The 27,208-nt window shown below is 28.4% G+C and overlaps 1 protein-coding gene across 1 annotated transcript; it reads left to right on the top strand.

The window, feature by feature from the left end:
- Positions 1-407: 407 nt before the first annotated feature.
- Positions 408-18,200, top strand: LOC107456243 (sodium-coupled monocarboxylate transporter 1). Its single transcript, XM_087153245.1, has 11 exons — positions 408-789; positions 3,025-3,090; positions 3,172-3,291; positions 5,533-5,684; positions 7,189-7,329; positions 7,452-7,590; positions 9,762-9,969; positions 10,903-11,057; positions 12,471-12,682; positions 15,284-15,381; positions 17,863-18,200. The coding sequence occupies exons 1-11, from the start codon at positions 448-450 to the stop codon at positions 18,045-18,047; spliced, it is 1,818 nt and encodes a 605-aa protein (XP_087009371.1). The 5' UTR covers positions 408-447; the 3' UTR covers positions 18,048-18,200.
- The last annotated feature ends 9,008 nt before the right edge of the window (positions 18,201-27,208 follow it).

Raw genomic sequence — 27,208 nt, forward strand, 5'->3', positions numbered from 1 at the left:
AAAATAACGTGTGACGATTTTTCTTTTTAAAAAATATAATAAACTTAAAATCTACAAATAATTTTATTTTTAGTTGTATCAAAAATTAGAAACTACAGTTTTATGTAACTTTGAATTTAGAATTCAATGAAAAAAAATAGTGAAAGTGTTTCCCTGACCATTTGAAAATAGAATGGGAATATTTCCAGCTCTTAAGAAGACTTTCAGTTAATTTTACTCATTGGATAAGAAAGTTGCTTAGATATTTTTCTCTTTGATAAACTTTGTGACGTACAAAAAACATCCTGATTAACGATAAAGATTTATTGGTAATTATTGGACTGATGCTTCTCTATGAACAAATTTTATCCGACAGCTTATTTTGTTAGGACATCTGACTCTTATTTCAGCTTTGGAATGTTTGAGACAAATTCGATTTAACGAAAGATAAATATTAGCCTTTTAAAAATGACTTTGAAATATTATTTAGGTATAACGGATTACGTAATAATTGGAGCCTCCCTTTTGATTTCAGCAGGTATCGGTATAGCCTCTAGGTATTTTGGCGAGAATCAAAATACAATTAAATTATTTATAGTAGCCGGTAAGAAAATGTCAAAAGTACCAGCCATTTTATCCCTTGTAGTCACTGTTATATCGCCATCAACTTTTCTATCGACGCCAGTGGAAATTTATAAATATGGCATTACATTATTGACCTATATTATAACACTTTCTGTAGGAATATTTTTAGCATCATGGATATTTGTTCCTGTGTACTTTCAAACTAACGTTTATACGGTTAATGAGGTAAATAAATTTTTTTTTAATATTTTAAATTATTTTAGTAATTAAAATAATAAAATCACTTTGTGTTGTTGAAATGCTAATATCTGTCATACCTGTGGAGGGTTTAAAATTACTGTGAATTCCATAGAAAAAAAAAACTATTTAAAGGAAAATACAGATTTTTTCTGTTTTCAACCATTACCAGCAAGATGTAAAATATTTCCTTTTTTTTATGAATTTTCTCTGTATATTTGATTGGTTAAATCTGCTTTAATGACGAAATGGCTTTTTCCATATTTCATAAACGGATTGCAACACATAGTTCAAATTCTAGTTTTTGCCCCGCAGTTTTGCTTACCGTATGATAACTTTATCTTTTTTTAAATCATTTCATTATTATTTTCCCTATTTTCTCTTCATTTTTGTCAGCTTTTTCTTATTTTTAAAATCGAATAAATAAAATTGCGAATCTACTTAATTGTGAAAAGGGATACTCTACATGATTATTAAGTTTCTTTAAATATTCTGTTAGGTTAAGTTGCCAGACAATTTCAAAAGTGTGGATCACAATAATTTCAAATGTTTTTACAATTAATTATGATTTCAATAGGACTTTTAAGATAAACACAATTAAAGATTTTTTTTTCATGGGGAAAATTAGAGCATCGGTAACACAGGACTATTCTTCGAAATTGGTGACACAAGTTCGAATCCCAACGTTGATTGGTCGTGTGAAGTCTGCTTTCGGCTCTCATCGACCATGATGCTGATATTGTTATTTTATAGTGTTTTTTTTGTTAAAGTAACAGAATTTGTTTGTTAAATTTTTCTCTCGTTTAAATAACAGTACTTATCAGGTTAAAAAAACAGGTGTCCTTTTATAAGCAACTAATTTTTTATTCTATGAAATAAATTATTCTATTAAATAAATAATTTTATACTACCACAGTAGCTGACAATTTGTTTCCCCAAATTTACCGATGTTTTTACGGTGTGTTCTGAAATGGTATTAAAAAGATTTTTTTAATAGCCAAAATATTCTCCTCTTAATTATCTTTAAATTAAAAAATTTCAGATCTAATAGCTATCACTCTTTTATTCTATATGAATTCAAAAAGGAGCATCTGTTGTGAAATATATAGTTTTTTTTTGAATTTTAAAATAAAAAAAAGTAAGGAAATATTGCTTGTTGAGTTTATTAAACAAAATTTATGAGTGAAACTTCATTTTTTTTAGTGAACAATTATTTGAGTTTGAAAATTATTCTTCAATTTCAATTACAAAAGGTCTAATCTTGTATCATTAAATACAGTCAAATTTCAATTTCGATTTGTAGAATTCAATTCAGACTCAAATCATATTCCTTTTCAAACGTTAAATAATTTGTTACAGTAATATCGATAAATTAGTCGTAACATCTTTTCACTGCACTCACCAATTCATTGAACTGATTTCGCAGTTACTTTCCTTCTGAGAAAAAAAATATGGTCATAACTATAAGAATATGCCCATTAATTTTTACCGAAGGTCTTTGGAAATGATTTTGGAAAAGTTAACTAAATGGTTTTATAATATGTGAAAAAAAGTTGGTAAATGTGGTAAAAGTTGGCAATTTTGTCATGATACCTTAAAGCATGGCATAAGAAACCATAAAAACCAAGCTGCAGTTTTTTTAAATGACATTTTTAGCTTATTTTGTTATTTTGTTCGAAATGTACGTGTTTAAAGACGCTATGTATGACAGGGGTCACGTAAATATTGCGACAAATTTTAAGGGGTGTGAGGGTACATCATGCATCATTAGGAACCCATGCCTGGAAATGTCGTTGTAAGCAGGTAGAGGGGCTTCCATATTATGACTAGTTCGGAAGCACAGGAAGAAGAGTTCACAATAGAGAAGCACCACTAGTAGCGTATGACTAGTTTTCCGGAAACTGATTATTATTCAATTTTAATCCTGATGATGAGCCCTAACTGCCCTAGAAATTTATTGCAATATTTATGTGACCCCCTGTAATGTATAACGTGTTTTTCAACTAGTACATTTCGACAAAATAAAATATTTTATTTAAAAAAAAAAACTGCAGCTTTGAGAGAGAAATTGATTTCAGATTTGAAATCAATACGTGAAAATTACCATGATTTATTAATAAATCTCATATAATATAAAACAAAAATGACTTTGTTTCCCAGTGTAGTTAATTTCCATTTCGTAAAATTGCATTTCAAATTCTTATAAAATTTCTTTATTTTCAGTTTTTAGAGTATCGATTTGGAAAAACAATAAGGTGCATAATTTCTATTGTTCTTCTATTACAAATGGTAAAGATTAAAAATTGAATTTATTTTAATATTTTATCGTTTATTTAGGTCTATTATAACATGATATGATTCCATTTTTAGGTGTTTTATATGTCGATGGCTCTATCAGAAGCTGTTTTATCTTTTAATTCGATAACGGATTTGTCTATTGAAATGTTCTTCGTATCTTTGGGAGTAATTTGTGTTTTATATTGTTCCGTGGTGAGTATTGCATACTTTGTTGAATTGTTCTTCACAAAATGAATAAGTACAAAGCGAATAAACACAAAATGAATAATGACAAAACAATATAATTTTTTGTTTTTAATTTATCTATGTTTGTAAGAAGTTTGATATGTAAGGCACGCAAATTTTTTTCATCCTTTTAAACGTGTGATTTTAAAAGCTAAATTTGAAAATTTGAATAAAATATGAAAGAATAGAATAGAAACATCCTTGAAAAATGGAAACTTATTAAACACTTCTTAAATTTAAAAATTTTTTTTAGTCAGTTACTATTAAACCAATTTCAAATATGAAAAAAATATCGTATTTTATTTTGTTTGAAATTTATTAATTTAAAATGAGATAAAATGTTACATATATATTTAAAATTGTTTGATTTTTAATTTAAATAACAAAGAAAAAGCTTAAAAATTTAGTTTTCATTAAATTATTTTCAGATAAATAAGTTTTGCAGTTGTGCTCAAAAATCCGTTTATTTTATTAAAAAAGATGAAACGAAATTAAAGGGTAGAAAATTAAGGTCGTTTTTTTCTGATTAAACTATCTCTATTATTTATATTATATATAAATTTATTATTTATATAATATTTATAATGGCTAAATTAGATGCGGTTGGAGTTGCTTGATATAATTGACTAATTAAAGATTGTGATGAAAACTGGATAATGAAAATGACAGTTGAAGATTAAAACTGGATAATGATAATGACAGTTGAAGATTAAAACTGGATAATGAAAATGACAGTTGAAGATTAAAACTGGATAATGAAAATGACAGTTGAAGATTAAAACTGGATAATGAAAATGACAGTTGAAGATTAAAACTGGATAATGAAAATGGCAGTTGAAGATTAAAACTGGATAATGAAAATGACAGTTGAAGATTAAAACTGGATCATAATTATTAAAAAACTCTTAGTTAGTAATTTCAAAGCTCGAGATAGAAAATTATATTTTATCTATTATAAGATTTTCCAAGTTAAATAAATTTTTCATGATAATATTAATAAGGACAGGCCATGGGAGATAAATCCCCCTTGACCAGTCTTATCAAAAGCCAAATTAAACAGAGATTGAGTTATTCCCATCGGAACATGGGAACAGATCCAAGGTTGACAAATTATTCAAACGTAGCCAAAAATAAAGCCAACCTCCCATAATCAATATTAAATTTGAAAAATAATTTGGCGAAATTGAATAGCTAAAAAGACTGCGAGATTTAGTATAACCATGTAACAGAAATATTTTTGTGAAAATAAATAAAGAGTTACAAATAGATTTTTGTTTTCGATTTAGTCACGACAGTGAATTAATGGATCTCACATTATTATTGGAATAAAAAGTTAGCCGTTACATTGATTGTTAAGAAAATAATAAAATATTTAATATTAACTTTTTATAAAATGTAATAAAAAATAAGTAAGTGGTTTAATTCAATTAAAATTCGGTTAAAAATGATTAAAAAATAAGTTTAAGAAATTAAACGAATTTCAAAAGCTAGAAAATATGTTTTGCCTATAGTGGGCATCACAATATTATATAATATTATTTATAAAATGCATAATAAACAAATATTCATATCAGCCTAAAAAAAGATAACTTTATTTACTTAACGTACTTTTTATGTCTCAATTGAACATAAAATATGGCAAAGTATAATCGGGAAAATTGAAATTAGATCTTCAAGCACGGAAAGAAATTCTCGTAAAATTACCGTACTGTATAGTAATGACATTTCTGGTAAAAAACACCAACACAATTCTTGTTAATAAAGCCAGAATACACGGTATTTAAACTTTAAATTTAATAATTTTTCGATTCATATGGTAACTGTTTACCGGAAATTTTGGTTTTATAAATTACATTAAAATATTTTTCTTATTGCTACACACTTACTGAAAATGTAAAATTGTAATGTAAATTAAACCGATTAAATGGTCATGCTCAAAGGTACCATGATAAAACTACCAAACTTTACCACAGTTACCAATTTTTATAACATGATTATAAAATAATATTTTATTGTTAATTTTAGCAAATTCATTACCTTTTTGCGTTTTAATGAAAATTACCGAGATTTGTGGTGCTCTCCGAGAAACAGATTAGTAGATTTTTTTTAATTTTGAGAACCTCTGTATTTTTAAGAACCAAGTCACGAATTCTTTTTGTCATTAATTTAATTTTTCTTGTAACTTAATTTGTTTTTAATTTGGTGTAGGGTGGATTGAAAGCTGTAATTTGGACTGAAACTTTTCAGACTATGTTAATGATAGTATGCATCTTATCAATGTATGCAGCTTGTGTTGGAGATGAAGGTAGCTTTTATGAAATATTTGAAAAAGCAAACTTGGGGCAAAGGTTGAATATTAAGTAAAGTATTTTTCTTAGATATTAATTTTTTCAAAGTTTTAAATTCGGAATTAGTTTTTTAAACTTGGATTTTATTAGAACGATTTATTTTAAATTGATTACGGATTCATGCTAATTTATGCTTATTTTGCAAGTTACTATACATGTTATTAAGAAAACATTCATGTGTGATGCAATTTATATGATGTCATTTATAAAACAATATAAAATTATTTTTCTTTCGACATATGTTAATTTACAAAGTTATTTATATGATGTGACATTTTTCCAGTAATTTAAAATAATTGTTTTGTAATTTTTGTCAGCTTACTATTACAATGCTATGATGTCTATGTTGCATTTCATAATAATTATTCTTAAGGCTTATGTCAGATTGGTTAAGCTATTTACATGTTATAGCGTCAATGTTGCAATTTATAGGAATTACTTAGTGGCTTATGTTACTACCGGGTTGAGTATGTTAATTCATGTTCCTTCATATCTTTATTTGGGCTTATGTTTAACTTCTCGCTGATTATGTTAATTTTGTGTATCATACTTAAAACTGTATTTTAATAATAAATATTGAGAAACACAAAATATAGGTGAATGACAATGAATATGAAGACTTTATTTGAATATACAGGCTCAGCTCCACTAATTAAAGTATAAAACTGGACTCACATTCCCTTGTATACAAGTTATTTCTATCTTTTTTTAAAATTTAGTACACGCCAGCTTATAACTGGAATTCTAAATAAGAAGAATTTGAAAGAATGAACAAGAGTAGAGTTATTTCACACGGAGAAAAAAATTCTGGTAAAATTACCGTATTGGATGGTAAAAATATACGGTATTTACACCATTTATTTTGTAATTTTTCCATTCATATTGTAAAGTTTTTCCGGAAATTCTGGTTTTCAAAATTACAGCTCTTATTACCACACGTTTGGTAAAAAACACATCACTGAAAATTTAATGTAACTGAAAATAATCCTTTTTATACCATTCTCTAAAGTTCCATGATAAAATTACCAAATTTTAGCACAATTACCACATTTTATCACTCATTACGAAATCATATTTTATTGTTAATTTTACCAAAATCATTGCCAAAGCACTTCGGTAAAAATTACCGAGCTTATTGGTGTTCTCCTAGAGCCAGAAACACGGTACTTTTACCATATTCTGGTAGTTTTTGCCACATTTTTTTTCTCGGTGCAATAATTAAGAGAGGAAAGAAATACAATAAACTGTATTCTAAGGGCTACATGTTAATAAAAAATGCATAAAATGAAATTATTTACACATATATCTCCGTAAATTAATTTAAAATGTAACTACATTTTTATAAATATCTTATGATGATAATATTAAATGAAAACATTAAAAATTTACCCCAAAAAATTTCTTTGAGATCTAATCATTGAAACTAACATTTATAATTTTTTTTTATAGCTCTCTCAGTGCGTCGAGATTTATTTTTTATTTCTTCATGAAAATAATATCTTTAAAAAATTTTTAGTTTTGAAATGGATCTCAGTAGAAGATATAGTTTCTTGGCATGCATAATCTCAGGCTTAGTTTACGGATTATGTTTTCATGGAACAAACCAAATTCAAGTACAGAAAGTTCTCAGCTTGAGTAATGCAAACAAAGCAAAATCGTAAGAGCTTTTAAGTATTTCTTAAATAGACTTTACATTTTAAAATAAAAGGAAATATTGTAATTAAAATACTAATTTGAAATTAAAGTGTTTTGAAGTATAAAAATTTGATTTGTCCACAGTTCACTTCAGTGGTCTATTTTACCAGTATCATTGACGTATGTTGGATGTGCTATGATTGGAATTATTTTATATTCTATTTACTACGATTGTGATCCAATTTTAAATGAAGAGCAAACTGGAATTACCAGATATAATCAAGTAATTCTAACTTATGCTATAGATTTTTTTATGATATATTATAGATTGTTTATAATTTTTTATGATATGTTGAAGATTTTTATGCTTTTTTATATGTTATAGATTTTTTTATTATTTTTTATGTTATGTTATAGATTATCATTATTTATGATATGTTATAGATTTTTTTATGATTTTTCATGATATGTTACAGATTTTTTTATGATTTTTTATAATATGTTATAGATTTTTTTATGATTTTTCATGATATGTTACAGATTTTTTTATGATTTTTTATAATATGTTATAGATTTTTTTTATGATATAGATTTTCTTTCATGATATAGGTTTTTTAAGGTTTTGCCATTTCTTACTAATAATTTATAATATATAAAGTGAAAGTTCATATGTAATACTAAAAGGAAAGCAAAACGTATTTGTTTTTATAATAATTCATAGTAATTTCTTTCATATATTGATGTTTTCGAAGCATCAAAAACTTAAAATACTTCATTCCTTCGATTTGAGACAAATGACGCATAAAATGAATATATTTTTTTACAAGAAAACATTGTAATATTTGTAGCAGGTCATGTTAATGTAATAAATAGGAATGTTTTCATGCAGATGATTAACAATTAAAACCGACAAAATTGACAGTAGTACTAAAAGTGCATTGTTATAAGATAAGGAATTTTACGTGACGTATAAATTTTTTTTTAAACAATTCTTTTATCTTTATGCTATTATTAAAAATTAAAAAATTGAGAAAGAGTTTATTTATGATCAAGTGAATCACGTTTATATCTTAATGCATAGTGTGCAATAAATAAATAAATTAATAAATAAATGAATGAATGAATAAAAAAGCGAAACATCCTCCATAACTTTCGATCGAATGATCAAGATTTTCCCGTCCTAAGACTCAGTCTTACTTGTTAAAGCGGGAGTGACCTCAAATATATTAATTAATTAATGCAAGCAATTTTTAACTCTCAATAAACATACCTCTTTGCCTGCCTGGCGGCCGAGCGGTTAGCGTGCCTGACTGCGAAGCCATAGGCTGCGGGTTCGAATCCCGCTCTGGGCATGGATGTTTCTCTCTCTCTCTTTGTGCTGTCCTCTGTTGTGTGTGTATGATGTGTGAATGTGGCCCACCCTATAAACGGGTTTGTGGCAGTGTGGCGTGGGCAATGTTGCTCGCCTCCGTGACTTTGGTTCACAGGTGCCCACTGGGTAACGCGAAATGAGCAACAATTCTGGCATAGTATAGGCAAAAGATTCAAATTCAGTGCCTGCCATTAGAAAAAAAAACATACCTCTTTTTCGATGGATTAAGATTCCTGATCTCCAAAATATAAGGGGTAGCCGAAATCTGGGTAATATTGTCCCTTTAGATTTGTCAAGAATGCTGTTGAAAGTTAATTTTACTTACTGTTAATTTTACTTTTTGCGTATTTGCAATATGTTAGTGAGAAATAGAATTCTTAAAAAGTTAGATGTTTCATAATTCACAAAAACTATACAACCGATTTCGTTCTAGTTTAATGTCTTTCCACATAAAATTACAATTTTTAACGTGATGTAAATGTTTGTATGCCTTACACTTCAAAATTTTTTCGATCATTATTAGCTAAAATAATAAATAATTATTAAAATTATTTTTTCAAGTAATTATTTTTGAATAATGAATTTTATTGATGAATGCAAATAAAATTTTCAATTTTTTTAAAAAGTTTTCGAGATCTGGCGAAAATTTCAAAAACAAATTATTGAATTCGAATAGCAAATTATTTCATTCAAACTTTGGATCGTTCTCTTAATTAAACTATTGGGACCATATTTCTCAGGTTGTGGCTACCCCCTATACTTTGGGAGACAGATATCATAATCCGTCGAAAAAAATGCATGTTTATGCAGAGAGCCTAGGGTTTCGTGTCTGATTTTGTAACTTAAAACCTGCACTAACTAAATAGCATACTCGAGGTAATTCCCTTGAACCACAAATATTGATTCCTAGTTCGTGAAAATCCGATCAGTAAAAAATCAATGGTATTCAGGGTGTTTCGTTAATTTTTTTGCGAATTGCACAGCCAATTAAAATTACTCTCAACAATTTTTGCTGAAACCATTGCAAATTAAAATAATTTTACGTTTTTACCTAATGATTTAGAAATCTTTTTCGTTCCTAGTTGGTTCCAGCATTTATATTGAGCAAATATAGCTGCATCTCTGGAATGACAGGGCTCTACATAGCTGGGATTTTCAGCGCTTCATTAGGCACAATGTCATCAGCACTAAACTCTGCTTCTACTATAACTGTATATGACTTTATCAAGCCGCTCTACAAAAATGGAGACTTGTCAGATATCAAAATGTACTGGTTGGCCAAAGTAATGTGTAAGACTTATCATCTAGTTTACTTTTAATGTTAAGGTTATTGCAGTTCCAAATTATACATGTGTGCGCAGTCATCCTATTTAATATATATTTTGAAGAACAATTATTTCAATTAACCACTTCTTTATTGGCGTCACCTCTCATAAGTTTGCCTTTTTTGTGCTCACATGGTCAGTGTCGCATGCGATGAAGAGAAAAATTACATTATTGAAATGGAATTCATCGTTAATTTCACGTCTCTTTAAATCCCGTGATTATTTTTGTATTTCTGAATATTGTTAAGAGATGGCACAACAAGTCCCACATTCTATACTATTTTCGCAGTACGATTTCCCGCCTTGAATTGAAATCAAAATCATTTCGTACTTTCTGTAATTTCGCTTTCATTAGTGTAACCATAATTTTCATGTACAGTTTAAGTCAAAGAACATTGTCGGATGGAATATAACAAAGGATACTGGAAACTGAATAATATTTTTTTTAATGTTTGAAGTTAAGTTTGAAGTTGATTTTTATTTATTTTTAGTCATAAAAAACAATTTGTAGAAATAGTCTTTTATATTAATAAAACAGAATTTTATAAAACGTTTAATTGTCCAAGCCACATTTAGGGCAATAATAAAAATCCTACGATTTTCTTTTCTTTCACCCATATTAAATTCTAACCCCTTCTTAACTCATAACTTAAGAGTAGATTTGACAGAATAAGTACAGCTAACTAGAAGATATTTCTGCATTTTAAAGCTCAATTAAACTTTATAATTAAAGTCTTACTCAATGTACTATCACTAATTATGTATTTACTTTTATTCAGTTTATTTGCTTTTATTAAGTAATCAAACTTAACACAGTATAAAAGAAAACAGTCAAAAGTTATTTTTAAGCCAATTATGAATTCATTATATCATTCTTATTATACAACTTTTTTTAAAGCTATATTCTATGGAGCAGTTTGCATTTGTTTGAGTTTTAGCTTCTCGTGTTTGAAAATACCTCTACAACTTGCCACTGCCTTGATTAGAGTGACTCAAGGACCGATCCTGGCAGTGTTTTTGGTAGGAGTTTTGAGCAGGAAAGCTTCTGATAAGGTACGTAAAAAAATATTTTTTTTAAATATCAAATTTTATATCTTTAAAAATAGTAGAACTTAATAATTTCTGATTATTAAAGTTATTTTACCATAATTATATCAATTGTCGATCGTGCGTCGACTTGCACAAGGTAGTTTAGTTTTTCCATTGCAAAGAAACTATTGAAGCCCAAAATATGGTACTAGTTCATTAATTAAAATAGAGGATACATATAGTTTGTCTATGATAACTACTCCTATCACGAAGTCTGAGGCCGTCTGCTTCTATGGAAACAAGAATAGTGCATTTCAGGGGGGTAGCTTCTCTTCACTTTAGGGCTAATACAATAGACCTAAGAAAAATATTTTCTTTCTCTCACCAACACGAGCCAAAATCTGTCCTAAATAATGACCCCACACCCCTACTTGAAATAGTTTTACCTCGTTACCATAGTCACCGCCACGAGTCTAGAAGAATGGCTAGGGAAGTTCTTACTTTAGACAAACTATAGATAAGAGTTTCTGGTTGGAGGGAGAAAGAGCTTCGCATAAATAAAGATTTATTTTTATAATTACACCCTCTACCGCGTCGAAGTAAATAATCTGTAAGTTAAATTGTATTTTTGCAGAGCTATACAAAAATGATAGAATCGTATATAGTTTTATTTATACAAGAAAACTATTTGGGTAGATGAATTAAATATCTCTAACAATTATTACTGAAAATCGAAAAATAGTCTCGGTTTCGGAGACTAATTTTGATAAAAATAAAAATTAGATGCGTAAAAAAATGATAATAATAAAGTAATAAGAACTCATTATAAAGTAATAAAAAATAAATTTGCAAAAGTTATGAATTGATTTTTTATAAAAATTTCAAATTCTTTTTGAGTGAAAGTGGTTCAAACACCGAAATAATTTATTTTGATTTTGCTTAGTATCAAATAATACCAGTACCAATTAGTACCAATTACCAATATCAAATTGACTAGCATAAATATTGACTGATATAAATTAAAGTGTATTCAAAACCTATTCTCAAAAATTGATTCAACTTTGAACTCTAATTCCTGAGATCTTAATGAATTGTTAAATTGGACCCTGAAGCCTTATTAAGATTGCAGAAAACTTGGTTTACGCAGTTATTAAGATTGCAGATACCAAAGTTTTACACAGTTCAATACTTCTAATAATGTAGAGAGCTTCAATAGAAATATTTTATTATTGAAATTGTTTTTAACTATCACTAATTTAAATATTTAAACTCCATGATCATTAGAATAATATAATACTATCAAGAGACCGAAACTTAGCTAAATTGTTATTTAAGTAATTTATTTCAAAAGTTGCCTTAATCTATTTACCTAAAATCCGTATTTTTCGTTTTTAAAAGTTTAATTTGTAATAAAATGTTGATTTTGTTTATACTTAGTGTGTTTCATTTGCTTTCATTGCGGGAAATGTAATAACTTCTTGGATAGCATTTGGATCTTTGTTTTCTCATTATAAAGAACCTCCTCTGCCTTTGAGTATCAACATGTGCAATAATCCAAATGCAACAAATTATGATTATCTGAATATATCATCTACTTTTAACCTAGAAGAAACATCTTTCTCATCTTTATCTACTGAGTTACCACACGCGTAAGTATTAATTATATTATGTTCTATTTTTTAATTTACAGGGAATGGAGAAAAATAACGTTAACGCTGGTGTATTAATTTAAAGAAGCAATAAATTTCTTCACGCTGAAGCTGTTTTTTTAGATCTTAAAACTAATGGCATATTTTGAAAGATTATAATCAAAACGTTTGATTAGAACAATTTGTTCTCGTAATTTTTTTTCTCCAATGCCCACCTGGAGAATGACTTATGTCATACAGGCATCTGAAGGGCAGATTTGTTGGCCACTCCTTCAGGGGCACCATATTAGGTGGGCCAACGTTGCTCCCACAGTAAGGACAGATAATACAGAGAAGGAAAGAACATCCATGCCTTGCCAGGGATTCGAACCCATAGCCTTTCTGATGCAAGAGCTGTTCCCTATCCCCTATTTGGCAACATTTAACTAATCAGAAGAGAATTATCAAAATCACTGTTTTTGCAAATTTTTATAAGGTTAGGTAATGCAGCATAGGAGTAAGTTTTAAAACATTACAATGTTAGACCAAAAAAAGCCATACATTTCACAAAACTGTAGCTCTTCTCCATATTGAAGTTTCGTGCCATTTTCATAATAAGCATAGATAGCGCTAGCTTTATATATGTTAAACTTGTTCTAACAGTTACGAGTAACTAATTGTTGCTGACTCACAGCAATTATGAAAATAGCATATTATTTGCAAAAAAAGCATTATTTCATGAGAAGACGAAGTTTTTGAAAAACAACCTTAATACAGAATTTTTAAACTTTGCCATACTGTTATGGATTCTAAACTAGTGATTTAATTTTGTGTTGTATGATAATAGTCAAAACTAAAAGTTGCTTATATCTTTTAAGTTATGTTGCAGTGAAAGTTTCTTTTCCATTGTTAGTATAAGAAAAAACTCACTGGAATATTTAAATTACCATGGTTTAAAAATTAAATCACTTTCTTAAAATATTAGATAATATTTCAATCTCAGAAAAAAATGTTTTCGATCTGATTTAAATGGCCGTTAACTACACTTGTATAAAACCTGGAATTTATGTAATTGGATACTTTACAAGCGTTGCAAAATTAATCAACTGCGTATATGTTAGTAAAAACATTTTGTTTAACATTTATTTTAAACAAAAACTTTCTAATTTTAATTTTTTTTATAGTTTTTTAACATTTAAATTTTTTCTCTTAATATTTGCAAAAAAAATATTTTTAGTCATGATTAAATAAATATGAGGAGGTTTATTTGCAAAAATAGTAGGGTTTTACACAGTAATTTTTTGAAAAAATGTCTCAAAGAAAAAATATGACGAAAAAGAAATGTAGCTTATTCTGACGATGACCGATGACGAGCCAATGACGAAAAAGAAAAAGAAATTTAAGCTTATTCTGGTCTCAGGGCATTATAACGATGAGGTACGCATTGAAAATCTTCAGAATAGCTTTCCTTAGTAAAAAACATAACATCTTTTGCAGGTGATGTAATATATTTGTAGCTAAAAGTTAGGAAACAAAAATGTGAGTTTGATGCAAAAATGTGAAAAGATCATAAGAAAAAACTTTAAATGGTAGCATTTAACAGTACGTTATTTTATTTTATCTAAGGGTTGTGGTGGAGTTTGAAAAAATAATTGGCTTATATTTACATTTTTCTTTCAATTGAATCAAAGCGAAGAAATGTTTACGCTATGTTACGCAATGACTACCTTTAATAAGTAATTTTATTATCCTTATCAAAAATAAAAAGTCCAGGCATTAAGGATTTCAAATTAATATTAAGACGTCATCGTAATACGACAAAGGTAAAATGTAGCAGAGAGCAGATGCATAAAACCTCAAAAAAGTTTTAATTTGAGGATGAAACTACTATAGAGCTTTCTAATAATTGTCTTTCAAACCATGTCTGTTTCTTTCTGTAATCAAATTGTCTTGTTATTTATTTCTCCGGCTCTATCTACATCAAAGATTGTTCCATTTTGAAATCGTTTATGTAAATCAACCCTTTGTGTATACTTATTTGGTTTAATTTTTGATAAGGATTATAAAAGTACATAAAAGTATGATAAGGAATGACCCTGCATATGAATTAAGTTAAACAATGTAAAATAGCACAAATAACTTCGCATATACAGATACGTTCGTTTTACGAGAAAAACGTTATTAATTGTCAAGTTACAAAACGAAATACAGGATCTTAGAGATTCACTATAAAATTGCAATCAATTTGCAATTCGCTTGTTGTAATCAAGGAAAAGAAATAGGATTGACTAACAGTTAGGAGAAACTTTAAGAAAGGCTATAAGACAAAAGAGGATAGATAAGAAACGTGCGTTTAGGCTAATCCCTGATCTACCTTGTTTCTAATTTTCTTTTGCGTATCTGAGGTTCTTTCATTTTGTGGCATTGAAGAAGTTTATTCAGTAGGTTATAGAACCGGAACTATATTTGCATGTAAGTGTGGTCTTATTTTTCCTCCTTTTACGATGGTTAACGTGATGTTTTCAATTGTCGTTTGTTTTCGTAGTTTTTGTTTTAATTATTGCTGATTTAAATTACGGTGATATAAATGTAATATTTAAAAAAGATATTTTTCTCTTTCAGTGAGACATTTTATTTATACAAAATCTCTTTTTTATGGCACAATGTAATTGGATTATTACTGACTTTGATATTTACTTTAATTGCTGTTCTATTTACAGGTAAGTAAATAGATTAACAATAGATTAATAGGTTAGTAAATAATATGTATTACTTGTTTTAATTTTTTATTGGTGCTATAATGACATTTATGAAGCGAAAAAAAAGGCCATAATTCTGGTTAATGAAACAAAAAAGGAAACGTTTAATTGTATTTGAGAAAATTAAACTTAGGAATTCAGAATGTGCGACACAATAAACTTTAAATAATGAGAAGTAACTTTACTTATATATAGCGATAATCTTATGTCATATCACCTAACAATTTGCCTCTCTCTTCAGTTTTTACATTTTTAAAAATGTGGATATTAATGCTTTAAAATATATCTGACAGTATCTAACTTCTTCTATTGGTATGACAGCTCTCTGTGGGTCAGAGCCTCCTCTAGAACTTTCCTCCATTCTGCTCTTTTCTTTACGATTTTCCAAGGTTACTAATTCTGAGGATTTTGAAATTCTCTTCCACACAGTCCAGCCATCTGATCTTAGGCCTACCTTTAACCCTAGTTTCCATTGGTTTGTAATTGAAGATCTTAAATGATAAGGAAGAAGGTTCCCTTCGAGATATGAAACCCGTAAGATCTCAACAACTAAGCAACTTACTTTGACGTATTTGTTGTACCGGCAACATCTAACAACTTTCTTATTTATTCACTTTTTTGTTAATTTTGACATCAAGTGACGCGCGTGCTTATAAAATGAAAATTGCGAGTGAGATAAATTCCTCGATAACAATGGATAAATAATTATTATTTAAAGAAAGGAATAAAAAAAAAGCACTTACAATTGCAATAGCTTTTGAATTTCAGAAAAAAAATTCTAGCTCAAGTCGTAATTTAAAATGGTTATCATCACGTCAAATGTCAACTCTGTAGTTGTATTTCAGCGGGGAGTAGATCAGCCAAAATGGCTTTTTTTACTACAAGTTAACCAATTAATAAGTAACGAAATAATAATCAAATCGTATTTTTTTATGACATCGAACTCTTTGTTCATTTTTCTTGCACACTTTTGTAATTTCAAGTTTTTAGCTTTGCAAATTTTGCGCAGCAAAGCAAAATGTAACGTTAAGCAAAAATAATTTAGAAAAAATTGCAAAAAAGGACCTAAATTTGCAATATTTTTTTTTATTTATTAAATTTAAATTTTTTTAAAAAAAAAGTACTCTAGATTACATTTATAAGCATAGTCCTTTCAGTATGCCAAATTTTATCTGTCTACCATCTAACCTGCTATATGTCTATTATCTAACATTCTTTATGTTTATCTTCTTTGGAAAATACTTGAAATATTTTTGTAAAACTAATAAAATATTATTTTACAATAAGTGCAAAAATTTAGTAAATGTAGTAAAATTTGGTTATTTTATTTTGATACCTCAGAGCATGACATAAAATTCGTTTATTCAGTTAAATTTACTTTTCAATTTTCAATTGTTTACTAAATATGTGGTAATAAGAATTAAAATGTTAAAATCCGGAATTTTCAGTAAGCCGTTACCACTTTTCAACGGAAAAATTACCAAATGAATAGTTTAAATACCATATATTTAAGTTTTATTAACCAAAATTATATTCATTTTTTTACTAGAAATGTCATTTATCATCAAATTATGTCAATTTTTTTCTTTGTGTACTTGCGGTAAGCTTATAATTTTTAAAACTTGCATCAACTTTGTTAGAAGATAATCAATAGTTCCATTAGCACAGTAATATTTTTTTAATAGAATTAATTTACTTTAATTATTCATAAAAAAAGAGAAAAATTGCTTTTCAAAGAAGAAACTATTTTATTTTAAAGATTTATGATGTTGTTGTTATATTATCCTAAATATAATATGCATTACTACAAATTTAAATTTTCATATCCATCAAACTAAAATAGCACTTTTATATTCTTTATATAATTTAATAACTTTTAAGAATTTCTATCTATTCTTTTATATTTTCTTTTATATTATCCATCTGGTGGCTGGGTGGCGTAGTTGGTTTGTCGTCGGCCTTCTGAGCGCAAGTCTGCTGGTTCGATCCCCGGCCCAGGCACCGGATTTACGGGATGCAGAAAATCCTCAGCGGCCATGTCGTATGATTCTGCGGCATGCAAAAGATCCCTGGAGTGCCTTATTGGCTCTTGGCATTAAAATTAAATTCCTAGTGCACTTTAGCATCCAAATAGAGTCTCGGTGCTGTCATCTAGTGTGGCAGAAACTAGACGTTCAAATTAACATAACCAACGGTATCTCACCCATTGTGGTGGTTCTGAAAGAGTGGATACCACCTTTAGAGAACGCACTAGGTCTGCTGATCGGCAAGACCGATTGCGCAGCTCATTGAAAATAAAAAAAAATATTATCCATCTATTCTTTTATATTCTTCTGAATTTCTTTTAAGGATTTTTTTAAAATCATTTTTGCTCCGTTTAACACTTTTGCATTCTTTAAATATCTTTACAGTTGTCTTAAAATTTTTTTTATATTTTTGTAGGATGGCAAAGAAATATTATTCCAGTTGATTCCAAGTGCCTAAGTCCAGTTGCGCGATTTTGGATAAAACCTCCAAAAGTGCCAGAGTCAGGCTATTTCAAATACAAATATGACTTAAACGATAGTGCTATATCGTTATCGATGCACTCAGGGTTTGATCAATTCAACGCAAATTTATTCAATTGATGACTTTTCTGTTTTGAAAGAGGCTCTTTGTGGTAACTTACTAAACGTGACGTATTAAACAGTGTTATGAAAGAAAGTAACACTTATTGTGTTTCATGAAAACGATTTGCAATATTACACAAAATAAACTTTACTTGTGCGTTTGGCTATAAATAACTTATTTATTATTAGACTACCAATATACACCGAAGAGCCATTACATTATGACCTCCCTGCTAATAACATGTAGGACTACTTTTAGCCCTCAAACCCGTGGCATTGATTCCACAAGGTGCTGATAGGTAGTCTGAGGTATCTGGTACCAAGCGCTCACCAACTGGTCCTGCAATTCCCTCACATTGGGATGAGGCAGCGTGACAGCACGAATTCGGTTTTCCAAGTAGGACCACAAATGCTCTATTGGATTAAGGTCAGGTGAATTTGGGGGCCAAGATATGACTTGAAAGTCACTGGAATGTTCCTCGAACCAATCCATGACGATTCGACTCTTATGACATGGTGCATTATCCTGTTGGTAAACACCATCCCCCGCAGGAAAAACAGTTGTCATGAATGGGTGAACCTGGTCTGCAACTATGTTCAAGTAGCTTACAGACGTCAGGGATTGTTCTATATGGGTCCCAATGTGCCCCTTGAAAACATTGTTCCTGGGCGAGAAACCATGAAAACCTGGGCGAGCCCATTGTTACAGATGGAGGGTGGTCATAATGTAATAGCTCTTCGGTGTATTTAGCCTTTCACACTGTTGAAGAAAATAGTAGTTTAGATACACTGTTGAAGAAAATAGTTGTTTTCTTTTTCTAAACTGCGTGATGGAGAGAGGCATGAAATCAGATATTTTTTTCGGTATTTTACAATTATTTTCTGAAACCTGGATGTTTGTTTATTTGTGTGAGTGATTTTGTTTGTTTAAGCAATTTTATTAGGTTTGTTATAGAAGCATACTAAGTGTTGAAAAAAAGCATTTAGAGTACAATAGAAAAAAGTATTTTAGATGTAGAAAAAAATAAAATGGAAGAGTATTTATGAAACAAAAAAAGTAAAGAGAAAGAAATTAATAGAAGATTATTTAAAATGAAACAAAATAATTAGTTTTGAGAAAAATTTTATGTCACTGAAATCGAGGAGAATTTAAAGTATAATGGGAGACCATTCAAAGTTTAATAGGTAAAGTGTTTTAGAGCTAAGAATGAAATTATTATTTAAATATTTTAGAGACAGAAAAAATAATGTTATAAAAGTATTCATAGTACAAAAGAGGAAACATTTGAGTTATTAAAAAAGCAAGAAGAAATATCGATTAAAAACTATTAAAATAATTAATTTCTAAATAAAAATTAACGAACCGTTTAAATGAGGTCATTATATTCCTTAATCCATAAAACTTACCTTACATCTTAATGTCGGTTGCATTTTGCGGCAATTTATTTCAAATTTTGCATAGTGTATGTAACTGTACTTCTTAAATATGGCTACACATTGCTAAGGTTCAACTTCTTTGAAATATCCTTCAATTTAATACTTTAATACGGTTACAACAAATTTGCGTGTTATTGTGGATCAACTTTCATCTAATTATTCTGAGTAATGTCAAAACATTACAGTTGAAGATACTGATATATTTCCTGACAAAAAATAAAATACATAACTTAACATGCAGCATATATTATATAATTATATGCAAAATTTAGTATACATCCTTTTATATTAATTAAATTGTAAATATTTTTTTGCTAGTTGAATATAATGTATAGAAAGTTTTGAGGGATTTGTCAAGTAATATTTTCATGAATATGTTTTTTGAATGTCTTGTATGATGTTGCTTCGTATTATTTATTTCTATCAAAATAAAAAGTGATTTTTTGGTGTCAGTGTTTTTATATTGTAATAAAACAAAATAGATTATTTTAAAGTGTTTTATTATTGAATAAAATACAGTAGGTTGAATTTTCAATAATGTATCCAGAGCTTGATAATTATCCCATGATTTTGTATAAAATTTCATAATTTGGACATTTTCGTAATCTAATATCGAAAGTATAAAACGTATTGTAAAGTCTGCGAAAGGTACAATTTTTGTTTTTACATCAAACAGTGCATTTGCAGACTAAATTCTTGTGATATAAATGACTAAAAATTGCTTTTGTTAAATAAAAATATTTGCTTATATTTTTTTTGCTTGGTTTAGAATAAAACACAGCATTTAGTTGGAATTACTTAAGAATAAGATTAAGAATTTTATATTTTTATCACATATAACCTATTCAATACTATATTTAGCTTTATTGTTTTTTTCTTCATAATTTTTAACTACTCCGAATAAATTAAAGTGCTCATAAATCTCAGTGTCTGATCTTTTACCCCTTACAAGTTCTCGAGGAAAAAAACATTGTACAATTTTTAAGCTTACAATACTTTTACAATTACAATACTTTTTGCAATTTTTGAAATTTCAGTTTAAGAAGTTAAATCGTAGCCTAGCCTTCCGATTTTTTAAACTAATTAATGGCATATTTAAGTTCATTCTTCCATGCAATCTTAATAAGATAACAGGCTTGTAACAGAACTGTGGCTAATGTTTGCATAATTTTCTTTGTGCAAGGAAAGTGCAATTTAAGCTTTAGTTTTTACGTCTTTCGACTTGCTTTTTTCTATACGATTCTTTTTTTTTTTTTGCATTGTTTTTTTTAGATCAACCTTTTTTAGGCTTACCTTCTAAACCATTTTGATTGCGATTTATTAGTAATCAGTTATTTTACATTCCGAATAATACTAAATAATAAAAATAAAGATCTGCTTTTTATTCAGTGATTATATTATATTGCACTACATATATTATATTGTTCTTCCTCCCCATTCTATCAACGCTGTGTTGCGTTGCTCTCATGTGCGTGACTCGAGGCCTTGTACCTGAGTGTCCGAGTTATTTGATCTTTTGTGTCTGCTGTAAATTTGCTGACGTCATTGCGGATCTTCAGAAGATAAATTTGTGGCGTAAGGGACTCAGTGGTCTGGGTCGCGTCACATTAAACCTTAACCTTATTGTACTACAAGCATATGTGTCTACTCATAACCATGGTTTTGCAATGCAAACTGAATGTTTATGACAGAAGAATTTTTTCCACTTGATTATGGTAGCACATTTCACTGATAAAAAGGATTTATTAAAAGCTAGCAGAACATGATAAAATTTACTGTGTTTCTGGCTCTATGGAAACATCAAAAAGCTTTTCACAAAAGCACTTTAGTAAGGAATTTGGTAAAATTAGCAATAAGAGGGGAATTTAAAATGCTCAAAAAATTTGGTAAATGTGATAAAATTTGGAAAAACTAATAAAATTTGGTAATTATAATTGATAATTTAGAAACGTAGCATAAAAACTAAAAGTTGCCGATGAAATTTAGAGCAAATATATTATGTGATATACAGGGTGTCCCAAAATGACCGCATAAACTCTGCACAGCTAGATTCCTCGTAGGGAGTACGTAAAAACTGCCCAAAGAAGCGTTCCTGTACGATCCATAGCTTACGAGAAAAAAACGAAAAACAAAGTATGACGTTACTGCCGATGCAAGAAAAAAACGCCTTATTGGACATATCAACAACAGTATTTGCAAATCTTTCAAGACGATAATGTTTAAAACGTTCGCCGTGCATATTCTGCTTTAAATTGTGCATAGTACACTGCTGTTGATATGTTCAATAAAGTGTTTTCTCTTGCACCGACAGTGACGTCATACTTTGTTTTTCGTATTTTTCTCGTAAGCTATGGATCGTTCAGGAACGCTTCTTTGGGCTGTTTTTATGTACTCCCTACGAGGAATCTAGCTGTGCAGAGTTTATGCGGTCGTTTTGGGACACCCTGTATAGAGTGTAAATAATACAAATAAATAAAAATGTTACAACTCATTAGCAGCCAACAGCACCACATACTTTTGAACAAAGATGCTTTGAGTTTCGTTATCGCAGCGTGGCGAACAGCAAAACTGTTGGCCATGTTGTTACTGGTGGAATCCAGCACTATCAACTATAAAAGAGCTATCAACTGCAATTTCGATTTTGTGAATCTTTTTACAACCTTACCTCTCGAACATTTATTCCCATCATTTTCAAATTTAGTTCAATTTGCTTCTACACAAATTAAATTTCTCTATCACCTTAAAAATGTTTTTTAACAACTACATTAATAATGGCTACTTTTTACTGATGCAAATTAATGGTATTTTCAGGTGAGCCAATTTAAGTAAAACTATTTTTTTATCTACTACGAAAAACAATTACATAACGAGATTAATCACAATTTTTTATGTTGTAAATATGTATGAGAATTTTTGCATCATCATTCATGAATTTAAATTATTACATCATTCAATTTATCCAAATTGTTAAAACTAATGCTCATGATATTGCAGTTAGCTTTTTAGATTTACATGTAATAACGTTGGGCTATGATAAAAGCAATGACTTCATACTTGAGGTACTAAGTCTACGAATTTACTTCATTTGCATTAGTGTCAAAGTGCTCAGAGGCATTATTACTTCTCAAATTATCAGATATAAAGAATTTGTAACGAAGAAGCCAACTTTACGTGGAAGATGAAAATTTTAAAGCTAAACTTATTTGCAATAATTTTCCTATTAATTTCATCAATCACTTCTTGATATGATATAAATTTTAGATTTGTATTTATCTTTTGAGATTGACACTATGTCCACAATAACTAAACCGTACCGGGCATTTATATTTATTTATGAAGCACCATCTTTAATCTAATAATTTGGAAGGATGGCTGCTGATGTTGAAACCTGGACCAGGTATATAGAATTAAATTTTCCAATGACTTCTGATTCAACTTTTTGGTGTTAAATTTTAAATATTTTTTGCGTTCTCTAGTTTTAGTTGATAAGAGAGGATATAACCAATTACAACACAGCTTACACTTTATGCTGCATTTCACGTTGCTATAACGAAACCCAACGCATTTCCGTTCAAAGATGTGTAGTGTTATAGTTGAAACTGTTGAGAAGTATGTGGTGTTGTTACAAAATTTTATATTATTTTTATTTGTTAATATTACTTTCTTTATATCAAATAATTTATGTCTATGTCTGTTTGTTCTTTTTATCGTAAAAGTTGATATTTTTCATAAAAAAGGTAATTTTGATAGTAAATTGTATCTAAATTTTATAATTTTATGTAATGCATTTTTTTATTTTTAAGAATCGTAATAAAATGAATGATTTCCTGCATTTGAAAAATAATGATTTGTACTAAAAGTTAATCACACAAGTAATCAAAGAAATTAAGCATAGAAGTACATAATGTATCAAGCAATAAGAAGTAATTTTACTTTTTAACGATATAAATTAATGTTATTCATACTTTTAAAATTCCAATAGAAATATCGAGATTTAAATCTGTCAATATTTACTCTTTCTCTCTCTCTATTTTTGTTAGGTCCAAGCATTAATTTATAGAATGTAGATCTCAATAGAGATAAATAAGGTTTCCTACAACAATGGATCAATAAATATTGCTTAAAGTAAAGAAAAAAAACGTGAGAAGAAATTCGTTCAATTAGACATACATTATTACATATAGGAAAGAGGATAATAAACAGTAATAGAGTTAGAAAGTAAGAAGTTATAAAGTTTTATTAGAATACAATTATACGTATATTTATATTATAATACGTAATAAGTATTGTACGTTAGAAATACGTTTTTTTTTCAGAAATAGATTCTTTTATAATTTTGAATTTATTTGATAGACGAATCGAATAATATTATTTACTCTTTCAATGGAAAAATATTTATTTCAATTTTAAATATGTCAGAAATTCTGGATAATATGAACAATTCTGCAATTTACAAACAATAATGTAATAACATTAAAAATAACAATAATAATAACAATAATAATAACATTAATAAAGTAATAACATTTATAATAATAATAAACATAACCGCTTGATAAATAGTATGAATGACCATCAGGAAGTTTCAAGATCTGCAATTTTTTCCTTTTCCTTTCCTTATTTAAATTTAATTTTCATGTATACAAATTCTCTAAAATTTTTGTATTTTTTTTTCAGCTTTTCTTCATTATTAAATGTACTGTTCTGTATTAAATGATGTTAAAGATTTTTTTTTTAACGTTTTTCACAAAATATTAATTTTGGTTATTGAAATTTAATTAATGTTATGTTTTTGCCTTTTAATTCAATCATCCTTAAGAAAATAAATACAAAATAAATGTGAAAACAATATAAATGTGAAAATAAAAATTGCATCATAGATTTATTGTAAATTCATTTTGTTGGTCAGAGAATTAAGCCCAAACGTTGGCATCACCTACAAAATGCAAATTGTCAATACGTTCACTTTCTCCGTTTGTATTAATCAAAAATAAAAACAACCAAAAGAAGGAAAAAACAACCCAATAAAACATCTAAGAAAAGAAAAAGGCTTATTAATTCGTCGTATTTTCTCACGAATTGGAATTATACAATATTCGCTTTTGTCCTTCATATTGAGATTTATTTTCATTCATAAAGTGACTGTTTTACAATAAATATAAAATTACTAACTCAATCTTAAAAAATGGTCAGCTTATCATTTCTTTATATATTAAGTACAGAGTAGAAAAATTGAATATTGTTCATGGTTACATGCTGAAACAGTCCATAAAAAACAATACCTGGGAATTACTGATTACGTTGCAGTTCGTTAATTACTTTTAGTTTCAACAGGAAATTACAGGACAGTTTGTCGGAAAACATGTAGCTAAAAGGCATATCATTGCTGGGGAGTACACTCAAATTACTCAATTAATTGAAAAGTACAAAAGTACTCAATTCCTTGAATAGTGCACTCATATTCCTTAATTACTTCAATAGTACACTCTAATTTATCATTTACTTGAATAATACATTCAAATTATTCGAATAGTACACTCAAAATACTCATTAATTGAGTAGTACATTCAAATTACTCAATTATTTGAATAGTACATTCAAATTTATTTGAATTCTAGGTGAGTAAATTTTTCTTCCTAAAGAGGTTTTTCTATTACACTGCTGTTAAGTAAATGTTGGTAAATGATATTCATTAGAATATCCTTCGTCTAAATTTGAAACTTTTTATTTTTGAATGTGATATATTATTATAGAAAAATTTGAATTATAAAATTATGTATATTTTTGAAAAAAAGAGACGATATTTTTTGTTTTAAAAATCTTTTAAGCCAATGAACTGAATTCAGTGATGCAAAAGATTTTTAGAACAAATTTTGTATTATGCGAAACAAAAATCAATAGCTAAAACATGTTGAATTCAATTGTGATGATGATTTAAAGCAAAACAATGTTTTTGGCTTTATGCGAACTTCAAAAAGATCAGTAATTTTTACCGAAACATTTTGGAAATCATTTTTGTAAAATTGAAAATTAAATATGATCGTATAATATGTGATGAAATTTGGTAAATCCGGTATGATACCGTACAGTATGGCTTAAAAACCATTTATTTGGTTAAAGTTTCTTTTCTGATTTGTATTTTTAGTTAAATGTGAGGTAATAAGAACAATAATTTTGATTTGGTTTTATTGACCAAGATAATTTTAATTTTTTATTTCCCAGAAACTTCATTGCCATTCAGTACGGTCATTTTACCAGATTTCTTTTTCTCTGTGTATAAGTTACAATACTAAATATTATGTCTATAAGTTCTACCATTTTTATGTAACCATTATTGTCCAGAAAAATCATAAAGATTTTGTATAAAAAGTGAAAATATCAAATCTTCTTGAATTTTTTTAGCTTAAAGAAAATTAAAGCTTTAAATCTTTTATTTTTGAAATTGTAATGAAACTAAAAAAAAGACAAAATTAAAGATAATGAAATAAGTAAAAATAAATGAGATATAGGTGTTTTTATGTTATGTTTGCGTTATGTTTTATGTTTATTATTTTGCGTTTCTCACCTGAGTTTTAACTTGTAACTGTAAGAAAATATAACTTAAATTAATTTAATAACAAATAGAAATATGAAATATATTAAAGCAGAGTTCTTTCACAATTTTTTCTGTGAAAAATTACTTCAAGCTACAATATACAATCTCTCTCTCTCCCTCTTTGTATCAATTTTGAACTAGAAAAACAATGTTCTATTGATGAACATTTATACTGTCAGTACATGAATACGAAGCACAGTACAACATGTAAATTCGGAATATCATTTAAATGTAAAAATAATTGTACCAAACACTTTCAATTATTCCATTTGAAAAATTTCAAAACTGAAACCTAACCCATGCATAGGGAAATGTTATTAGTTGAACAATTTTTTTAAATGCGTGAAATTCGATGCAAAAAATCTACTTTTCGTTAACTTCCGAATGCATTTCAAAGTGACATTTTTGTCAGCCATGCCTATAGTTTTAGCGGCATTTGAATAAAATTTGAATGACATATCGCCCTACCGGTGCGATCCCTACATATTTTGTTCATTTCAATATGCATATATTACTTAAATTAATTAAGCATCATGGACATCAATAATAGTATGACGAGTTTTTGCACTTCTTCTAAGCAAATTAATATCTGCCGGGATAGCCTGGTCGGTAGGGCGCTGGGCCCATGTCCGAGAGCTTGTGGGTTCAAACCCCGCCGGTCGAAGACTCTCTGTGTAGTAAATGGTGACTGATGCACGTTAAATCTGTCGAGTCTCAAAGTCCTTCATGTTCCCATAACAAATTAATACCTCTGGGGGTACTGCACTGGAGATCGATCGTTCTCTGATTCAGATCAAAATTACAATCTGTGGATGAATGAATGGATGTGTGAATGAGTCCGCCGTATAAAAACGGGCTGAGACGTTTGTATGGCTGAAGAAGAATTCTTGACCATAGGATGGTGCCACTGAAAAACAAGAAACGCACACTCTGCCTTAAATTTGCTCGGTTTCACCAAGTAGGCTTGCCCGTGTGGCAAGTAGCATTAGAAACAACAACAACAACAACAAATTAGTACCACTTGTCAATTAGTTTTGCCTTTGAACACACAACTAGTTTTTTTTCGTTTTCATTACCTTTGATTTTAAAGTATTTAATTACATAGAAACACGTTTTAAAAAAATACTATAAACAAAATTAACACGAG

Source organism: Parasteatoda tepidariorum, chromosome 10 (assembly GCF_982258835.1).
Source record: "Parasteatoda tepidariorum strain Cologne lab strain chromosome 10, Ptep-v5.0, whole genome shotgun sequence".
Lineage (NCBI taxonomy): Eukaryota > Metazoa > Arthropoda > Arachnida > Araneae > Theridiidae > Parasteatoda > Parasteatoda tepidariorum.

Coding starts and splice junctions, on each gene's coding strand:
- LOC107456243 (XM_087153245.1), top strand. CDS start 448: ATGACTTTGAAATATTATTTAGGTATAACGGATTACGTAATAATTGGA. Junction 12,683..15,283: donor TCTACTGAGTTACCACACGC/GTAAGTATTAAT, acceptor TTTCTCTTTCAG/TGAGACATTTTATTTATACA. Junction 15,382..17,862: donor AATTGCTGTTCTATTTACAG/GTAAGTAAATAG, acceptor ATATTTTTGTAG/GATGGCAAAGAAATATTATT.